At 36.4% G+C, this 17,718-nt stretch overlaps 2 protein-coding genes and 1 non-coding gene across 5 annotated transcripts; all 3 read left to right on the top strand.

Moving 5' to 3' along the window:
* The first annotated feature begins 716 nt into the window (after window positions 1–716).
* On the top strand, window positions 717–6,315 carry LOC137728873 (protein LAZ1 homolog 1-like). Of its 3 annotated transcripts, XM_068467664.1 has the most exons (10): window positions 725–841; window positions 1,676–1,723; window positions 1,877–2,200; window positions 2,310–2,366; window positions 3,348–3,456; window positions 3,687–3,871; window positions 3,969–4,057; window positions 4,347–4,602; window positions 5,233–5,484; window positions 5,585–6,315. In XM_068467664.1, the coding sequence occupies exons 3-10, from the start codon at window positions 1,985–1,987 to the stop codon at window positions 5,879–5,881; spliced, it is 1,461 nt and encodes a 486-aa protein (XP_068323765.1). In that variant the 5' UTR covers window positions 725–841; window positions 1,676–1,723; window positions 1,877–1,984; the 3' UTR covers window positions 5,882–6,315. The 3 variants fall into 3 exon arrangements, with proteins under 3 accessions (XP_068323764.1, XP_068323765.1, XP_068323766.1); XM_068467663.1 differs by lacking the exon at window positions 1,676–1,723 and having other exon boundaries at window positions 717–841; XM_068467665.1 differs by lacking the exons at window positions 1,676–1,723; window positions 1,877–2,200 and having other exon boundaries at window positions 768–841.
* Window positions 6,316–7,076: 761 nt separating this feature from the next.
* Window positions 7,077–7,162, top strand: LOC137730385 (small nucleolar RNA Z221/R21b). The gene has a single exon (XR_011068145.1). It is a non-coding gene; the product is annotated as a small nucleolar RNA Z221/R21b (small nucleolar RNA).
* A 7,791-nt stretch (window positions 7,163–14,953) lies between these two features.
* Window positions 14,954–17,293, top strand: LOC137730133 (pathogen-related protein-like). Its single transcript, XM_068469195.1, has 4 exons — window positions 14,954–15,142; window positions 15,379–15,511; window positions 15,613–15,914; window positions 16,536–17,293. The coding sequence occupies exons 1-4, from the start codon at window positions 15,005–15,007 to the stop codon at window positions 16,677–16,679; spliced, it is 717 nt and encodes a 238-aa protein (XP_068325296.1). The 5' UTR covers window positions 14,954–15,004; the 3' UTR covers window positions 16,680–17,293.
* Window positions 17,294–17,718: the final 425 nt, after the last annotated feature.

The raw sequence follows: 17,718 nt of genomic DNA on the forward strand, positions 1-17,718 counted from the left end.
AAAATGTCAACATTGTTAAAAATTTACGTATAGGTATATAAAAAGTATATTTAAGACTTATGACATATTTGAAAGTAGACATATCGACTTTTAAAACATGTAAGTTTAAAAAGTATCAAAAAAAACAAAACGTAACAAAAATATAAATGTATCATAAATTAAGTGTACCAATATTTTAGAAAATGTTTAATTAAATTCTTAAAAAAATGATATTTAATTAACGAAATTGAACACGAGCCACATATATCAAAACGCAAACAAAAAAGGATTGTGCTATCCATACACCTCTTTTTACTTCTCACATACTTTTTGTAATTTATATCTGTTAATCTTTTTTAATTCATTTGATTCGACAATCAAAAACTTAAAAAACATGAGAAAAGTAAAAATGGGTCATATCCCACAAAAAAATGTCTTGAACCGAGGCAGTGTAGACTGACGTGGAAACCGGGAGTGAGATCTTGCCACGTGCACTTGCTTGCGTGGAAATAAAGTTACCCTTTCCTAATTCGACGTCATACATCTAAAACCACAGCCAATGAGCTTTCTCGTAGGACGACAACCCGAAAGCCGCACGATCATACGCCACTGCCAGATGTAACGCTGGCACGGTCAGATGTAAATCCGTCGCAAAAATTTAGGTCACTGCCCTGTGAAGCTTAGTCGTGTTTCTTTATTTAATATTAAATTAAAAATAAAAAATTAATTCTACGACGGTCTTCCCCAACCAGCCGAAGCAAAAGGGAAAACGTCTTCTTTCCGGACGAATTATAATTTTCCTTGCGATTTTCGCGGAAAGTAATTTCACTGTCAAATTTTCCCGGGAAAAACCCAAGCACAGGTTCGTATGCAATCCCACCTATCAGTTTCCTTTTCAGAAATCTTTTCTATTCCTTTTTTCGTCTTGATGAATTATGACTGTTTCTGGTCCGTATTCAATTATTTCGCAAAAGGTTAAGATTTTTCTCTGTGATGGAAGTTTTAGGGTTTATCCTTTGATTTTTAGTGACGAATGTGAATTAATTGCTGTTGCTTTTTGAATTCTGCTTCTGGAAGTTAGAGGTTTTGGTGATGGAAATAAATTTGTTGCTAAATTTGTCCGGCTGCTAAGAAAATAAAGAAAAATAATTCTTATTTTTTGTACTAGAATGTTTTAATTTCATAGTCAATGGCAGATTAGTAGAATGTGTTACACTAGATAGGAAATAATATTCAATGGTTATTATTTGATACTGATTAGTGTACTAATCACTGTGTTTTGTGTCGATTTTATGTGTATTAGAGATCTGGTACTGTGTATTAATGATACAAATTATGACTTCTGTAAGCGTTGATAAGGTGCAAGGTTTGTACTTTAAGCTTTGTAATTTTGGTGCAAGCGATGATGACAACTAGGAATGGGCATTCGGTTGGTTGGATGAACCTGAACAGCTGAATCCAACCCGGATTAAACGCTGGTAGACAGACACTGGTTGTATTTGGGAAAAAGAGTTATATTTGTTTTTAACCCAAACTAAATGTTGGCAGATAGACGGGTTGAGGAACTCCAACCCTAGGACAACCCGCAGATATCATGCCTTTTGAAGCAAGCTATAGACTTTTGAATGTAGTGATTTGAAACTTATGAGTTCCTGACATTTATCTTGTTTGGTTTTGCATGTTGCTTGTAATGAAGAGTTATGTTGATGGAAGTCATTTGAGTGCATCTTTTGCTTTGATCACGGTATTATGTTGGAATTAGTATTATACATCTCTGTATGTTTCACTGGAAATATCACGATTTAAAAGATCGGTATCCGTTATGATATTTGTTTTCTGACTGTTAAATAGTAGTGCTTGTACTTTTTACATTAATTAAAATGTTCCATTCTTGCAGATTTTCGTTTTCCCTGGATGCTTCTTCCTTATGTTCTCAAAGCCTAACCAAAATTATAAAGCACGTTCATTGGCTCAAGTTTAACCATATATTTGAGACTCTAACTCAATGGGATGGAGGGGAATTTTATGTTCTTTCTTTTTCTTTATATCCCTAGTTGAGTCCTCGAGCAGATTAGGAGAAATGTGGTCACTCAACCTTGGTGCTGAATCATCAGCAGCTTTCAGCTGGCCAATCCTCAGTGCTAGCATTTTCGTACTTGTTGCTCTCTTTCTCTCCATGTACCTTATCTTCGAGCATTTAGCTGCATATAATCAGCCAGAGGTCTAATCTTTGTATTCCTCCTGAGAAATTTTATATTGCTTCTGTGTTTGAAGATAACTTTGATTCATCTTTTGTGACAATGTTTTCTTTTCCGTTTATCTATTTTCAGGAGCAGAAGTTTCTGATTGGTCTCATTTTGATGGTTCCTGTTTATGCATTGGAATCGGTATGACTGTACTTTTTGCTATCACTTTCTTCAGTTGTATGCTAGTTTTTCGCAATATTCTATATAAGTATAATTATTTATATTGCTACAAATCAACCTTTATATTAATATATTCAGAACAATTTGAGTTTTGTTGGGGGTGATGAAGTGCTTTTAGTTTACTGAGAATACGCATACTGTTCAAGGGTAGTTAAAAATGAAGGCATACCCTTATCAATTAGTTAGAAAATAGTTACAAATTTAGTATGTAATGGAATAACAGTTCGTGGAATTCTTTTCAAGGAAAATACGCTTGGCACTAGAGGTGTGACATAGTTATTATTATAGATATGGAGCTCAAATGAATGCACATTCCTTTGGAATGTGTACTGGATTGAGTATTGGCAGGATCTTATTTGGAAGGCTACAACTTCAAATGGATGTATTGGAAGAAGTTGTGTTTGCTTGTGTGTTATGAAAGAAAAATTGTAGTGTGCCAGATATGTTGATAAGTATAGGGATTCAATTGCAACATATTAGTTAGCTAATACCAACCTGTTCAAATGATAGAAAACAGAATTGAGATGTATTTCATGTCTTGTGCAAAATTATACTATTACCTCATTCGTAGAAGAGAGAGAGGGGGGGGGGGGGGGATTTTTGTTACTTGTTAAAACTGGAGATAATTTCGCAAAGTTTCTTAGAGGCAGGAATCGCCTTTTGACTGCAAATCCTAGAGTTATGACAGGCATAATATTTCTTCATAATTGGTCCTTTGTCTTCAATTCTTAAAGATATTCAATTTGTGAAGTCTGCTCTGGTTGTTGGAATTCTAATTGTTGGAAACTGTATTACAAAAGTAATATGTCGACATACAGTTGGTCTTTTTTCTTGGTATCTGTCTGCTTTTAGTCTTTGAGGTATCCAAATTGCTATTTTAATTAGTATTTACCATTTTGTGGATTAATTAGCTGTTGTGGGTATTTATGCTGTTTGCTGCAGTTTTTGTCACTGTTGGACTCAAATGCGGCCTTCAACTGCGAAGCAATTCGGGACTGCTATGAGGCTTTTGCACTATATTGTTTTGAGAGATACCTGATAGCCTGCTTAGGTATGTAACCGAAATGTGAATGCTGATTCCTCTGTGATTATTAATAATGAGATTAATCAGTATCTTTTTTCCTTAGGACTATTCTTTGCTCAGCGCACATTAATGAAACGTTATATGTTGATAAGTAATCTTCCTAGTGATGAGAAAATAACCAAGTTTTTTTAACATGTTTAATAATGTAAACCTGAAATAATTTACCTCCTTGTGGACATACATTTTTGTATGTGAAGGTGGTGAAGAGAGGACAATTGAATTTATGGAGAGTAAGAGCGTAGTTGATTCGAGCACACCTCTTTTGAAAGAAGCTTATGCTTATGGAGTTGTAGAGCATCCTTTCCCACTGAATTGCCTCATAGGAGACTGGCCTCTTGGCTCTACATTCTACCATGCTGTGAAAGTTGGCATCGTTCAGTATGTATGTACTCATTTTCCTGTTGAAAATTTATTTAAATTATTTGATTTCCTTGAAAATTTTCAGCCTTATTTGGTCATATTGAAACATTATTTTCCAGATGATAGTGAAATTGATCTGCGCTTTGCTAGCTATGATTCTCGAGACTTGTGGTGTTTATGGAGAAGGGAAATTTGACTGGAGATATGGGTAAGATATTTGTTTCTGTTTTATTTAGGTCTAAAATCTTGTTTGTCTGACCTTTACTAGTCAACAATTATTCCATGTCTTCTTAGATGACAGGTTGAGTATGCCTTATGTATTGATGCTTGATCCATACATGCGCACACTTCCACATACTTTCTTGAGCACATAAATGTTTGCACATGCTTAGGATGATTCACAACAGTGATTTTTGTACAATGGTTTTTGTAGTGTTGCACTTGTTTCTTTTGTAATGCTCATATACACTGTTCTGAATTATTTTGTTTGCTTGCAGCTATCCGTACTTGGCAGTTGTTCTGAATTTTAGTCAGACATGGGCCCTATATTGCCTTGTACAGTTTTACTCTGTCATTAAAGACAAATTACAACCCATTAAACCCTTGGCGAAGTTTCTGACTTTCAAGTCAATTGTGTTCTTGACATGGTGGCAAGGTGTCGCTGTTGCATTTCTTTTCTCTATGGGTGCCTTCAAAGGGTCATTGGCTCAGGAGCTGAAAACTCGGATACAAGACTACATCATATGCATAGAGGTGCGTAATGAGTGACTAACGACTAACCATTCAAGTGTGCTGTTGAATTGTATTACGTCCAATGTTGCAGGGCTTGAAGACCTAACATGTCCTTAACATTTGACATATTGATGATTGAATTGAATTTGTTCTGAAAGGAAGTAGGTTGGTTAATGAGTTGGACTAGTGTTTTGGATGGTCAGAAGAAACCCAGGATCTCATTGGAGATCAAGTTTATTCTAGATGGGTTGTTCTAATTTATTGTATTATTACTCAGGTTCGACTTTGAATTGTAATCGTACCATGTTTTATAAAGGAAAACAATGGAAAGTCACTCTCCTTGCTACTGTTAGTGTAAGCCACTGAAGTTCTTTAAAGAACTAGAGAAACAAAGGGTATCTTTCATAGTAAGATATAAAGAGTCTCTTGTATTTAAACCCTATATTTATTTGCGTATAGAGCCCTAAGCCCTAATTAAATAATTTATGACCTTCATGCATATAATAGTTTATGATACATGAGCCGAGCATTCTGAATAGGTCCTTCATGTACCTGTTTGTTGTAATTTTTTATTGATGTTCAATAGATAGAAGCTTTTAGCAAATAAGATCCTGAAATTCAACGGGTTTTGATTTCAAACTTGTTAAACAGATGGGTGTTGCTGCTGTAGTCCACCTGTATGTGTTTCCAGCTGTACCTTACAAACGTGGAGAAAGATGTGTTCGTAATGTTGCTGTGATGACTGACTATGCCTCACTGGGAGCACCTCCTGATCCAGAAGAGGTGCGTGATTGTGAAAGAACAACCAGAATGCATCTGGCAGTAGCACGGCATGATGAGAGAGAAAAGCGGCTGAATTTCCCCCAGAGTGTTCGTGATGTGATTTTTGGAAGTGGAGAAATTGTGAGTAGTTAATCCTAACAGTGCATGCTTTTTCTCCGTTTCATTTAAAACTCTTTTCTCGAATCAATGGTCACTCTGCTGTTCTAATTTGTTGTTTCAGATCGTTGATGACATGAAGTATACAGTTTCCCATGTGGTAGAACCAGTGGAAAGAGGAATTGCAAAGATAAACAAAACCTTGCATCAGATATCCGAGAATGTGAAACGCCACGAGGAGCAGAGGAAGAGCATCAAGGATGATACTTATCTTATCCCCTTGAACTCATGGAATAGAGAGTTTTCTGAAGTTCAGGACAATCTTGTTGGAGGTAGTGTCAGTGACAGTGGCATAGGCGGTGGTAGGAGGCAGCAGTCCCAGTCTAAAGCTTCAACGTCTCGGACTAGAGCATGGAGATGATGCCAACAACTGTACGTAATACGAACACGAGTGAATTATAAATGTTGTGATTTCGGCGTGATTTTTAGACGACGTCGTTATACTTGCGCTGGCCGGAAGAGTTGGTGGTTTATGGAGGTAACTCGTCAACAGGACGAACAACATTCATGAATTTCGGATCAAGAATGGATTGTTTCTTTGATCAGCGGTGGGGGGTACAGAATGATGGAGCGATGGATAGACATACTGACAGAGGTAATGCCATTTTGACTGTGTGAGCGTATCACCAAGCCTCAAAACAATTTGAATACAACCTTTGAAAATAAAATTTGAATTTCGGTATAGAATGTGTTTATATTAGCACGTGTTATCGCTCTTTTGAGACAAACTGATCTTCTCTTTGTGAATTCGTTTGAAAGAAAGAAATCTTAAAAGTAATTTTGCACATGATACTTCACCGAACGTAGTGGTGTTTTAGGATTCATATAGCCAACCTCACTTATGCAGCGTGAATTTAGCCTCATTCTGTTCCTCTAGAACTCAATTTGTTCCACCAAAGTCCATGGAACTCAAATTTTGTCCCACGTTGTCAAATCAGTGAAAAATCAATTTTGCCACGCGGCATTAAGACTTGTTAAGTGGGGTCCATGTTGCATACGGGAGGGAGTTTATAAACAGTACTTGATAAAAATTGATTGTACGATGAACGTATGTTATTGGAGGATCCGGCTAGGATCCTCTTTCATAAAATTCGATGTAATGTCTTGGTTTCAAAAAGAGAATCAACAAGGATGAAATAACTATATTATTATGCTTCAGTGTAAGAAAATTGTGAAACCAATCGAGTTCCGGAGAGAAAATAAGATTAAAACTGAGTTTTGAGCATTGCAAAAAGGCTAAAAAAAGCCTATCTGAAAAGCGAAAAAACAACCATGGGCCTTCTCTTCTAATTTCATCAGGCAGAAAAGAAAACGAATGGGCCTTGCATCCCTCAGCTTAGCCTGAGAGAAATATTAGGGTACATTTGTCTTTGCACCGTACAAAATCGAGGAGCTGGTAGCTAGGGTTTTGCCCACATCTCTATAAATTACACCGCAGAAGGACTCCAGAAAAAATAGTTCGTCCGTCGCGCGGTCTCTCTGTGGCTGTCTCTGCGAGTGAGTGAGTGAGTCTGCGTGTGTTTGTTTAGCAGCGTATGCATTTCTGGGGAGGGAGGGGGCAATGATGATCACCTGAGGAAGTCATGCACCACTCTGATGAATCTGTGCTGATAAATTTCTCATACCCAATTCTTCTGAGCCTCTCCTCTCCTCTCCTTTTTTCTGTTTTCTAATTTTGTTTTGTTTTTCAAATTTCTCTATGAATCCAGATTTCAAATTAAAATTCACAAAAAAAAAAAGAAAAAAGGAAAAAAAGAAAAAAAGAATGATAGGGATTTGATGAGAGGGACCAAGTGATGGGGTCTTTGGATCCAACCATGATGCGGACCGTACAGCTCTTTTGCTTTTGGGGATACAATTTTGGTGTCTGATGGTTCCTTCTAAATCTTCCATCTTCTTTCTTTTTTACTTTTAATTTTTTTTAAATTAATTTTCTGGGATCATATTTTGCTTTTCTTTGGGATTTTTGTATGAAGAAAAGCAAACCTATTTTTTTGGTCGGTTTTATTTTGGTTCTTGGAATGTAGTAGGATTTAAATGGTTTCTGCTGACATTTTAATTCCAACTTAATTTCATAATTAAAACATAATCAAACGGGTAAAACCCACAAATTTTTGATATAGATTTGGATTGAATAACTGAAATCAAATTGGTGCAAAGTTTCTGGAGAATTGGAAGAATTTGTACGATTGGCAATTTCTCAAGTTTTGGAACCCAAAAATTGCGGAGCTCTCGTATATATAACAGTTAATTGGTTGTGGGTTTAGGGTCCATTTGATCAAATTACACAAAGTTTCAAAATTAGCTTCTACAAAATTGAAGGTGTGCTTTAATTTCAACCATTCATTTTTTCGTATATACGAGTTTCGGCCCGTGGTCTACAAAATACGACTGGCACCCGTGGGCCCCTTGACGGCGAAAGAAGGATCCGTCCGGTGTGCGACTCAGTTTCGTGTAAATGACATCAACAAAATGGTTGTCCCTCGACCAATCTGTAAACACAAATATTAACCCGTTTTCAAAAAAAAAAAAAAAAAAAAAAATATCAAGCTTCGTCTCCAACTAGTCTCTTTGGTTGTAAATGTATTAACCTACTAAATTAAAGGTACGTTGAACGAAGAAATTTTCAAACTATTACCATTAGAAGAGGACAGTAGATGAATTACTCTGAAGGAAACTTATCCATTTGGACCACTTCATTTTTTATTAAAATGGTAGGATTAGAAATGGATGGATTCTCTTATCATCTCTTCGTTCACTTTAAATAAAAAATCATTAACGTATCCATTCTAATTTAATCATGTGTACCAAACATCCTTTCCAATAAGGGTTTAGATTATGGATAAACATTTTGTAATATTCAAGATAAACCGTTGACTAGGACAATAGTAAAGAAGGGTAACGAAATCAGCTACATCAGTTTTAGCTCGTTTGACTAGAATTCGAATGGAATAGATAATTCACTAAACTCAAGGTATTTTGAAGGTAGATGAGAGGATTGGAATGATACATTTTTTTTTACGTGTAATCCATTTCCTACTTTTAAGTTGGTCACAAAATTTTCATTTTTATTTTGACATTGAAAATAATTACTTATCCATTCCAGTCTAATCCTCTACGAGACCTAAAGATTCTTAAACCGTGAGGATAAGATTTGTTTGATGGGGCAGGCAATGCTAGGACGATGAGGTGTCTATCCATGTCATTTTAGTTTGGACAAGTCATTTGTTAAATGACAAATTCTGATTTTTCCATGTGTTCTCTTTTTAGTAGCTATTGGTTTATAATAGGTGGTTAGTTGTTAAGCAGTTTTTTTTATAGAACTTGTTAGCCCATTTTCAATCGAGGGCTGGTCAGATGATTCGTTTTATTTCTCTGGTTCTCCAAGAAATTAATATTTTAATGAATAGTGCATGACCATATTTCTTACCATCTCCAACCAAGGGTCAGAGGACTCGTTTTATCTTTGTTACAAAAAATCATCTCCAATTGAGGGCCAAACATAATTTATTATTTAAATTTAAAAATTACAAAAACTTAAATTTAAAAACTACAACACTTCTTAAATTTAAAATTCAAACTCATCATCATTTTCACTATTTTCATTATTTTCATCATCTTCATCATCCGCCATTATAGGAATATAGTCAGAGGTAAACAACTGCTGCCGGGTCATAATATCCTTTTTTTCCCTATCAAAATAGGCTTTACTCAATGGAATGTAATTCGAAGTGTTTCTTTCCATATTCTTATCATCCATCTCTTCTTGTATTTGTTTGGCCCATTCTTCAGCCTACGATTCCTTTCTTCCACAACAATGGCATTTTGCTCTGCCATTAAGCGCAATGACTCTGCCACTCCCTGTTGAGCGGCGTAATCATCATTTGCCTTGCCCTTTTCCTTCAACCTTTAGGCCTTGTTTCATCCCATAGCCCTAGGTATGGAAGCTTCACCCGAAGACGGAGGTGGCACGCTTGTTTGTTGAATGTTAGGAGATTCATCTTCATCCATATCTATAGCTGACGATGGAGTTCTAAACACTGGCATAGGAGCTACTCTATGTTGAGGTGGATCTTCAAATAACACCCACCCTTTACAAATTTCCCAACAACCTTGATGCTTAAAGGGTTTTGAGCTGCCCTCCATATATAATTCCTCTACTTGGGGTATCCAGAAAATATAATTACAAAAATTAAAGGAAATTAATTTATGAAATTAAATGTAATATAATTAAAGATTTAAAATAAATTGTGAAAACACTAACTTCGTTGTAGTAATTGGCGCCGCTTTTATGTCTACTTGCAGCTGCTAACAGTGCTTGATGCCATTTGTTCAAACTTGGTTGAAGATGTTTCTTCCATCTTGAAAAACAACTCTCGTGGTTTTGGGTATTCGGTGGAGTGGTGCCTTGTAGAACTCTAAGTATTTTTTGGACACATGAATCCAAACACTTTCACTTGTTTGAGAACTCCCCCCCTCACATTATCTTTCCAGACCCACCTATAAGCCCTGCAAAGAGCTTCATCTTCTTTTCGGGTCCATGATGCGAGAATTATACGCGCATAAATTAAACCCTCTTTTTGACAATTGTAGTATAAGTATAAGTAGGGATCGTTCTGGACCGGGGATTAGGAGGGATTGTTAATCACTTGGATTTGACTCAAAAACGTAAAAACACAAACTAAAACACTATACTAAACTCGAAGAATTCAAAACTAAAAATAAGAAAGATTAAGACTAAGACTTAAACGAAATATGGGGGGATTGATTTTGGACGAATTTAAACTAAAATGGATAGATTGTAAAGAAAACAAATTGTAAATATGAAATTGACGGAAATGAATGGATGGTATGGCTAGCTAAGGGGTTCATCTCCATACATGTTACACTTGCATAATAAAATGATTTCTAATTGTATTTCAATAAACCATGAATTCTCAACACCCCGGGTTAATTAGGTCCGCTTAAATTAACCGTCAAGTTTTCCTTAAGTTAATGAATTGGATGATTGCATACGACAACCCAAAGCATTCCTCACAAGTTCTCTACATGAATTGCATAATAGAGATACAAGCAAGAATCATTAAGCATCATGAAAACTATAAGTGTTGACGAGACATTCGTTACTATGATTGCATGAAACTTATGCCAAGAATTTGTTTAACGCGATTGTTTATAAGCAACCTCCACTACTTGTGAATATAAGTTCATAACTATTACGTGAAACTCACTTATATTCTAGCGTCAAATTCATGCATGAAAATTAAGCGTTCATTCTTAATAAACATACATAAATAGGTTATCAATCAAACAGTTAAACAAATTGAATTCACAATTTATGAAACGTAATTAAAAGTAATCAAATCATATTACAAACATAAACATAATTTCGAATCACCCCCAAGCTAAAGGGGGGTTTAGTTCCTCATACAAAACAAAGAGAATTGAAATTAAACATTGAAATCAAAGAAACGCCTAAACATTCCAACAACTCAAACTTGAATTGTATGAACGTTTAGGCCCTCTTCTCTTCCTCTTTATTGTAGCATAAGGTCTAGGGATAATTGGTTTGGGGGATGGAAGTGTGGAATGGAAAAATGGTGTTTGGATTATAAGGGGAGAGATGGGAAGCTCACGGCTAGGGAAGGGAGAATGTGTTTGTAATGTGTTGTGTATGAAAATGAGATGTCCATGAATGAATGAATGCAAGGGTATTTATAGGAGTAGTGGAGGGAACATATGGCTATGTCATTTGTAGGTGAAGTAGGTGGATGTTGTAGGTGAAGTAGGTGGATGTTGTAGGTGAGTAGGTGGATGTTGTAGGTGAAGTAGGTGGATGTTGTAGGTGATTATGAGTGATAAGTGATAAGTGTATGATATGTTAAGTGATAAGTGAATGATTATGATAAGTGATAAATGAATGTATGATATGATAAGTGGTGAATGATATGTGGTGAATGATAAGTGGTAGTGTTTAAGTATTTAAAATAGGGAACAAAGCCCTTCCTTGCATGGCAAGGAAGGGAGACACAAGGAAACACACGACAATGTCCTAAGGTTGCTAGGAATGTTGTTTTTGTGTTCTAAAATGCGTAGGAGTTTTCAATGATGCTCAAACATGAGGTCTTTTTAGGATTTAACTTTCCTACTTCAAGTCTTCAATTTCGTCCAAACTTTGGCTCCATGGATAAGCTATCCAATCCATGCCCAAAAATGCTCCAAATAGCCTCAAAATGCACTTTCTTGCTCCCTAAGCCCTTAGAACCTGAAAACACACAAAAGAAGCATAAAGAACTAAAATAACTAAAGAAACATAACGTAAATGTACGAGAACAAGCCATTTAAGTCGCATGAATATGCTCCTATCAGTCCAAGCCCTACCTTTCATTGCAGATGAGGTCATTTGAAAATTATTGAAAAGAATCGAAGGAAAGATTATTGGAAGAGGTAAGAAAATATGAGAATTGAAGTGGTATAGGAATGGTGAAAAATTTGTGAGGAATGGTATAGGAATGGCTTAGGCATTTATACGAAAAAATTTTGGTCTTAAAAAAATAAAAAACCAATGGTAACTGACGTCAACTAGTCGTTGGGGATTCAAAACTTTAGCCTGGCCCGGGCCCGGTTGGCTGGCTGGTTTGGGCTGGTCGGTTGGCCCTATGGCCCTTTTTTGTCCAGTGGGGCCCACCAAGTTACCAACCCTCTGGCCTGGCTCTCGGTTGAAGACAGTTTTTGGGCTATTTTCGACCCTCTGGATCTTTCAGTTGGAGATGACCTTAAAACATTTCTAATGGGCTCCCTAAATAAGCTCTGATTAAAGTTTAGGGAAAATTTGGAAGAATCATTCTCTAATCGCACTTCCTCCTATCCACCTCCTAAGATAAAGATTCTCTTAAATCTCGGGAGTGGGAAATTAGTTTCAAGCATTAATTACTAAAATTTTAAAGATTTTTTAAATAATAACTCTATTTTTATTGGTCCACAATTAATATAAATCTCGGGAGTAAATTTTTTTTTTTTTTGCTAGAGGGAGTAAAAAATTTCTAACGAGCTCCTACACTAACTTTCTAGTATTTTTAATTAAAAATTAGAAAACATAATTGGAGATGCTATTAGTATACATAGGCACCAAGTTGCCATAGCTCGAGTCTGCAACTGTTACAAGCTGATGAAATGTGCAGAGCTGAAGATTGTTGTAGAACTTTGGATATTATCACCAAGCCTGAAGTAACGGTACACCAAGCCTGAGGGTAACCAGTGCACTGAGCAATATAATGCGTATTTATAATCAGTGCACATTTGGTTCAAAGAATACTTAACCACAAACAACATTGTGCATCCGCCCTAGAGTATATAAGAAACTGATTTGAGAGACTAAATTTATAAACAATCCAGAATATGCAAAATATGAGAAATCGTTACAGAAAATGTAAAGTGAAGTGGAACATTATTGAGGAGTTTCTCTTTTACGTCTCTATTGTGATAAAATTCTAGCTTCAGTACTAAAGAAAGTTGAGATTTTATCATAAAACCAATTGACAATATAAGAAGTTGTTCAACTTATAAGTCTATGTAAGGTCTCTTCTCTTATCAATGTGGAATTCATTCTCAACATTCATACTCATGTTTGGTGATTTTTTAAACCCAAACACATGAACAACACAAATGGGGTGTATGGAGTGCGTGTGGCAATTTGACTTTACACTTGGAAGTGCATGTGATAGTTGAATTTTACAAATGAGACAATCTGCGCCGATACCATAAAAAAGATTAACCTCCATCGATGTTCACATAAAACTTTTCTAAAAATTTCTTAATATGTAATGTGAAAGCTAGAATGTTAGCAGTTTGATTTTTGAAAAGAAACTATTACACGCCTCTCTATTTTCCAATGAACTATTAAACTTCTCTAAGAATAATGGAGACGCTGTAAAATCCAAGAAATAAAGTTGACATTTAGAAGAACCACACAAGTAAGCACATTATTTTGTTGATCACATGGAAGCACATGAGATAAATATACTGAGAGACGTCATATAGTTCGATTAATTGGTACTATATAAGTATATAATCTGTAGTTATGTAGTACCTGAATCCATAATGTAGTTATGTAGCGTGGTACCTGAATCTATGGGATAATACCGATAATACTAATGTATGCGGTACCAATTAATATAGTTATGTAGTACCTGAATCCATAGTGTAGTTATGTAGTACCTGAATAGTGTATGAATGAATAATGACTTAAAAATAGACAGTCCAAATCGTTGAAACTCGATATATAATGGATCCCATAACTAGTTCTAATTTTACCAAAAAATGAAAATCCCCGCAACTAGTCTCTATTTTCACAAAAAAAAAAAAAAAATGGAGATCTCTTTGGATAAAGTCTCTGGAGTTTGACTTTTATTTAATTCAAACATAAACATAAAAAAGAAGTGTATGAGAAATTAAAATATAGATATGACCTCCTGTAAGATCCCACATCGCTTAGGGGTGAGAATTCTATAAGCTTTATATGTATATTCTCATCTCTACCTAGCACGAGGCCTTTTGGGAGCTCACTGGTTTTGGGTTTCGTAGAAACTCCGAAGTTAAGCGAGTTTGAGCGAGAGCAATCCTAAGATGGGTGACCCACTGGGAAGTTCTCGTGTGAGTTCCCAGAAACAAAATCATGAGGGCATGGTAGGGGCCCAAAGTGGACAATATCATGCTACAGTAGAGTCGAGCTCGGGATGTGGTAGGGCCCGGGCTGGGATGTGACAATTTGGTATCATAGCCAATCCTTGGCCTTATGAGATCTCACATCGCCCAGGGATGATGATCCTGTAAGCCTTATATGTATATTCTCACGGTGGAGTCAAGCCCGGAATGTGGTGGGGGCCCGGGCTGGGATGTGACAATTTGGTATCAGAGCCAATCCTTGGCCTTGTAAGATCCCACATTGTCCAGAGGTGATGATCCTGTAAGCCTTATATGTATATTCTCATCTTTACCTAGCACGAGACCTTTTGGAAGCCCATTGGCTTCGGGTTCCGTAGAAACTCCGAAGTTAAGCGAGTTGCCTTATATGTATATTCTCATCTTTACCTAGCACGAGACCTTTTGGAAGCTCATTGGCTTCGGGTTCCGTAGGAACTCCGAAGTTAAGCGAGTTCACGCGAAAACAATCCCAGGATGGGTGACCCACTAGGAAGTTCTCGTGTGAGTTCCCAAAAACAAAACCGTGAGGACGTGGTCGGGACCCAAAGCGAATAATATCGTGCTGCGGTGAAGTCGAGCTCTGGATGTGGAGGGGACCCGGGCCGGTATGCGACACCTCCCGTCGAAAAATATACTTTGTCTGATCATAAAATTATTATTTTATTTTATTTTCTAACTATATTATATCACCATTTGTTGCCTATATAATAGAGACCCCGGTTGAAGGAAATTGCAAAACATTTTATCCAGTAGTAGTCTTTGCTTCTACCCTACGTTGAGGATGGCATCTTTAGGTGTTGAGGGAGACAAGTACCGTTCCCATTTGACTGGAGATGGAGAAAAGAACACCAAATGGAATTTTGGTGCCACTCCTAGCTATGATGTTGCTAACAAGCTCTTTGAGGAAGGCAGAACAAAGGTCTCTTTCTCTCTCTCTCTCTCTCTCTCTCTCTCTCTCTCTCTCTATATATATATATATATATATGTGTGTGTGTGTGTGTGTGTGACTGCTTGCTATGAATTATAGAGACAATTAACAATATACTAGTTTTGTTGCGTGTGTTTGATATGCATCAACTTCCCTTTTTATATTTGTACAAGAGATCGACGTTTCATTTTCTTTGATGGATCAATTAAAATCTGCGTCAAACTCAGATATGGCCACCCGGGTCACTGGAAGAAGAGGTGCAGAACCTTGTAAAGACATGGGAGATGGAGCTTTTCCACAAGTCCAACCCTGATGATTTCAAAACACTTGATCCCAACAAATACACTGTCAGCGTAAATGGTAATTAACAAACTAATAGCTAGCTGGTGCAATCCAAAACTCATTAATTAGATACTTAATGTTTTCCATGTATACTAATTAATTACTAATACTTTGATCAGGAAGGAAAGGCATAAATATTGAAGAAATAGGGAAAATTGGAGGAGGATATAACTCTTTTCTGCAGACCTCACTGCCCGAGAAACTCAGGGGATATAATCCAGATGAGGAAACAGCAGAATCATCGCTCAAGTCTTTCACCACAACATTCCCTCGTGGATTTGCGTTGGAGGTCCTCCAAGTTTATTCTGGGCCACCAGAGATTATCTACAAATTCAGGCACTGGGGTTACATGGAGGGCCCCTTCAAGGGCCATGCTCCCACTGGAGAAATGGTTGAGTTCTTTGGAATGGCCATTTTTACGGTACTTCTGAGCTTCTCTAACCCTACTTGGCCAATCAAATGAAGCTCTCATTCTTTTTCATTTCACGTTATGTTACTATCCCTTTAAAAATTGAAATATTTCTCCATTTTATTAATTGTTTGTCCTAACTTTGTAAACATTCATTGTTTACCAACAATATCATCAACCAAACCATAAACTACATCAACACGAAATCATCACTCAGTAAAAGTATTCCATATAAATGTACAAGACAATAAGCTTACTTGCAGGATTCGCCATGAAAATCTAGCAGCAAGGTTCTACTCTTCTCTTGGATTCGGAATAGTTCTCACTTTCAATAGGACTAGTGCTATATGAACATGGTAATCTTAGAAGAGGGACCAAACTATTTTTATCGTCTAAAATGATAACTGCTCCTCATATTGTGGCAACAGTTACATGTCAGTTTTTAGAGTTTGAAACCAACTCTAATTCAAAAGTTTGAGTTCTATTGTTTCTCTCCTCTGTAATTTATCATAATTAAATTACTACAAGTCCAATATTAATATAAGTCCATTTGTTTTCTTGATATACCCTAAACTATGGTTTTATTATTACTCGCATCAAGGAAAAATCCTAACAAACTTACCAAACAAACAGGTGGATGAACACAAGAAAATTGTTAAGGTGGAGTTCTTCTATGACCCTGGACAACTACTTGGAGGTCTTCTGAAGGGTGCGAAATTGGGTAATTCTTCCGAAGAGACAGCTTCAACCTGCCCAGTCCTGAGGAGCACAGGGTAGTTTTAGTAACTCTCCTATGAAACCTAATAGTATTGCTAGCAAATAATAATTTATGCCCATTAGGCACACAAAGCTAGCTACATGTTAAGGAATTTTGTTAAGCTGTTTTTTATATGGAAATATTTGTGATTATCTGTAAGGTACTGGTGCAATATCTCATTGAAAAATAAAGACGATATATTTGCATGAATGTTACTGCATTTTTTGGGTCTTACATGCAATAACAACTGCATACCACACGTCAACCACTGACCAAAACACTGCAATTTGCTCCCAAACGAAATTGCACTGTGTCTGATACAATTGACATGCAGAAGCAATGGTGGTGGTTTTGCCATCTCTATCTATACAGATAAGAAGAGGGCACGTGGACGAATAGTTGGGCTTTTCTTTGCTCAGTGACGCAGGACGGAGTAAAAATTTGTGAACCAATTTTATCATCTAGTTGGTTAGTCAAAGTAGTACTTTTGATGGCGGTCGTTTTTGTCCTCATGTTTCTGTCATCTGAATTTTTAGAGCTGGCTTGCGGATGTAATGTTTTTGTTATTTTCATTTTTAATGCGTTGACAAGTCCTCGACTGCTTGTTCAAAGAATTGTCACTATCAGTCAGCCTTTCTCTTAAAATAGCATTGGGATTTATTTTTTTGTAAGTATGTAGCGCTATTTTTTTTTTGTCAAATTATAGGTTTTATTAGATAAGATGTTAGATTAGTCGTCAATGAAATTTGAACTCGTCATCATACAATGACTCAACATATTTTCACTACTGTAATAAAATGTTACTTGCTAAGTATGTAACGCTTTGGATTCTCTTCTTTAGTCGAAGCCCTCGGTCTTGCAGAATACTAATAGTTGCCCAATTCCTTGCACAAGAGAGAAGCTGAAGCGCGCTGGTTTTCTAGCACATGTTCCAATTTTGAAGGAGAAAACGAAGTGCCTTGCATTTAGTGAATATTTTTGCTCTCTGTCCTCTAGTGATGGTGATGCTTGTCACTATCCGATTTATCACTGTTAGATGAGTTTAAATCTCAAAATTTA

This window comes from Pyrus communis, chromosome 3 (genome assembly GCF_963583255.1).
Source record: "Pyrus communis chromosome 3, drPyrComm1.1, whole genome shotgun sequence".
NCBI classification, from domain to species: Eukaryota; Viridiplantae; Streptophyta; class Magnoliopsida; order Rosales; family Rosaceae; genus Pyrus; species Pyrus communis.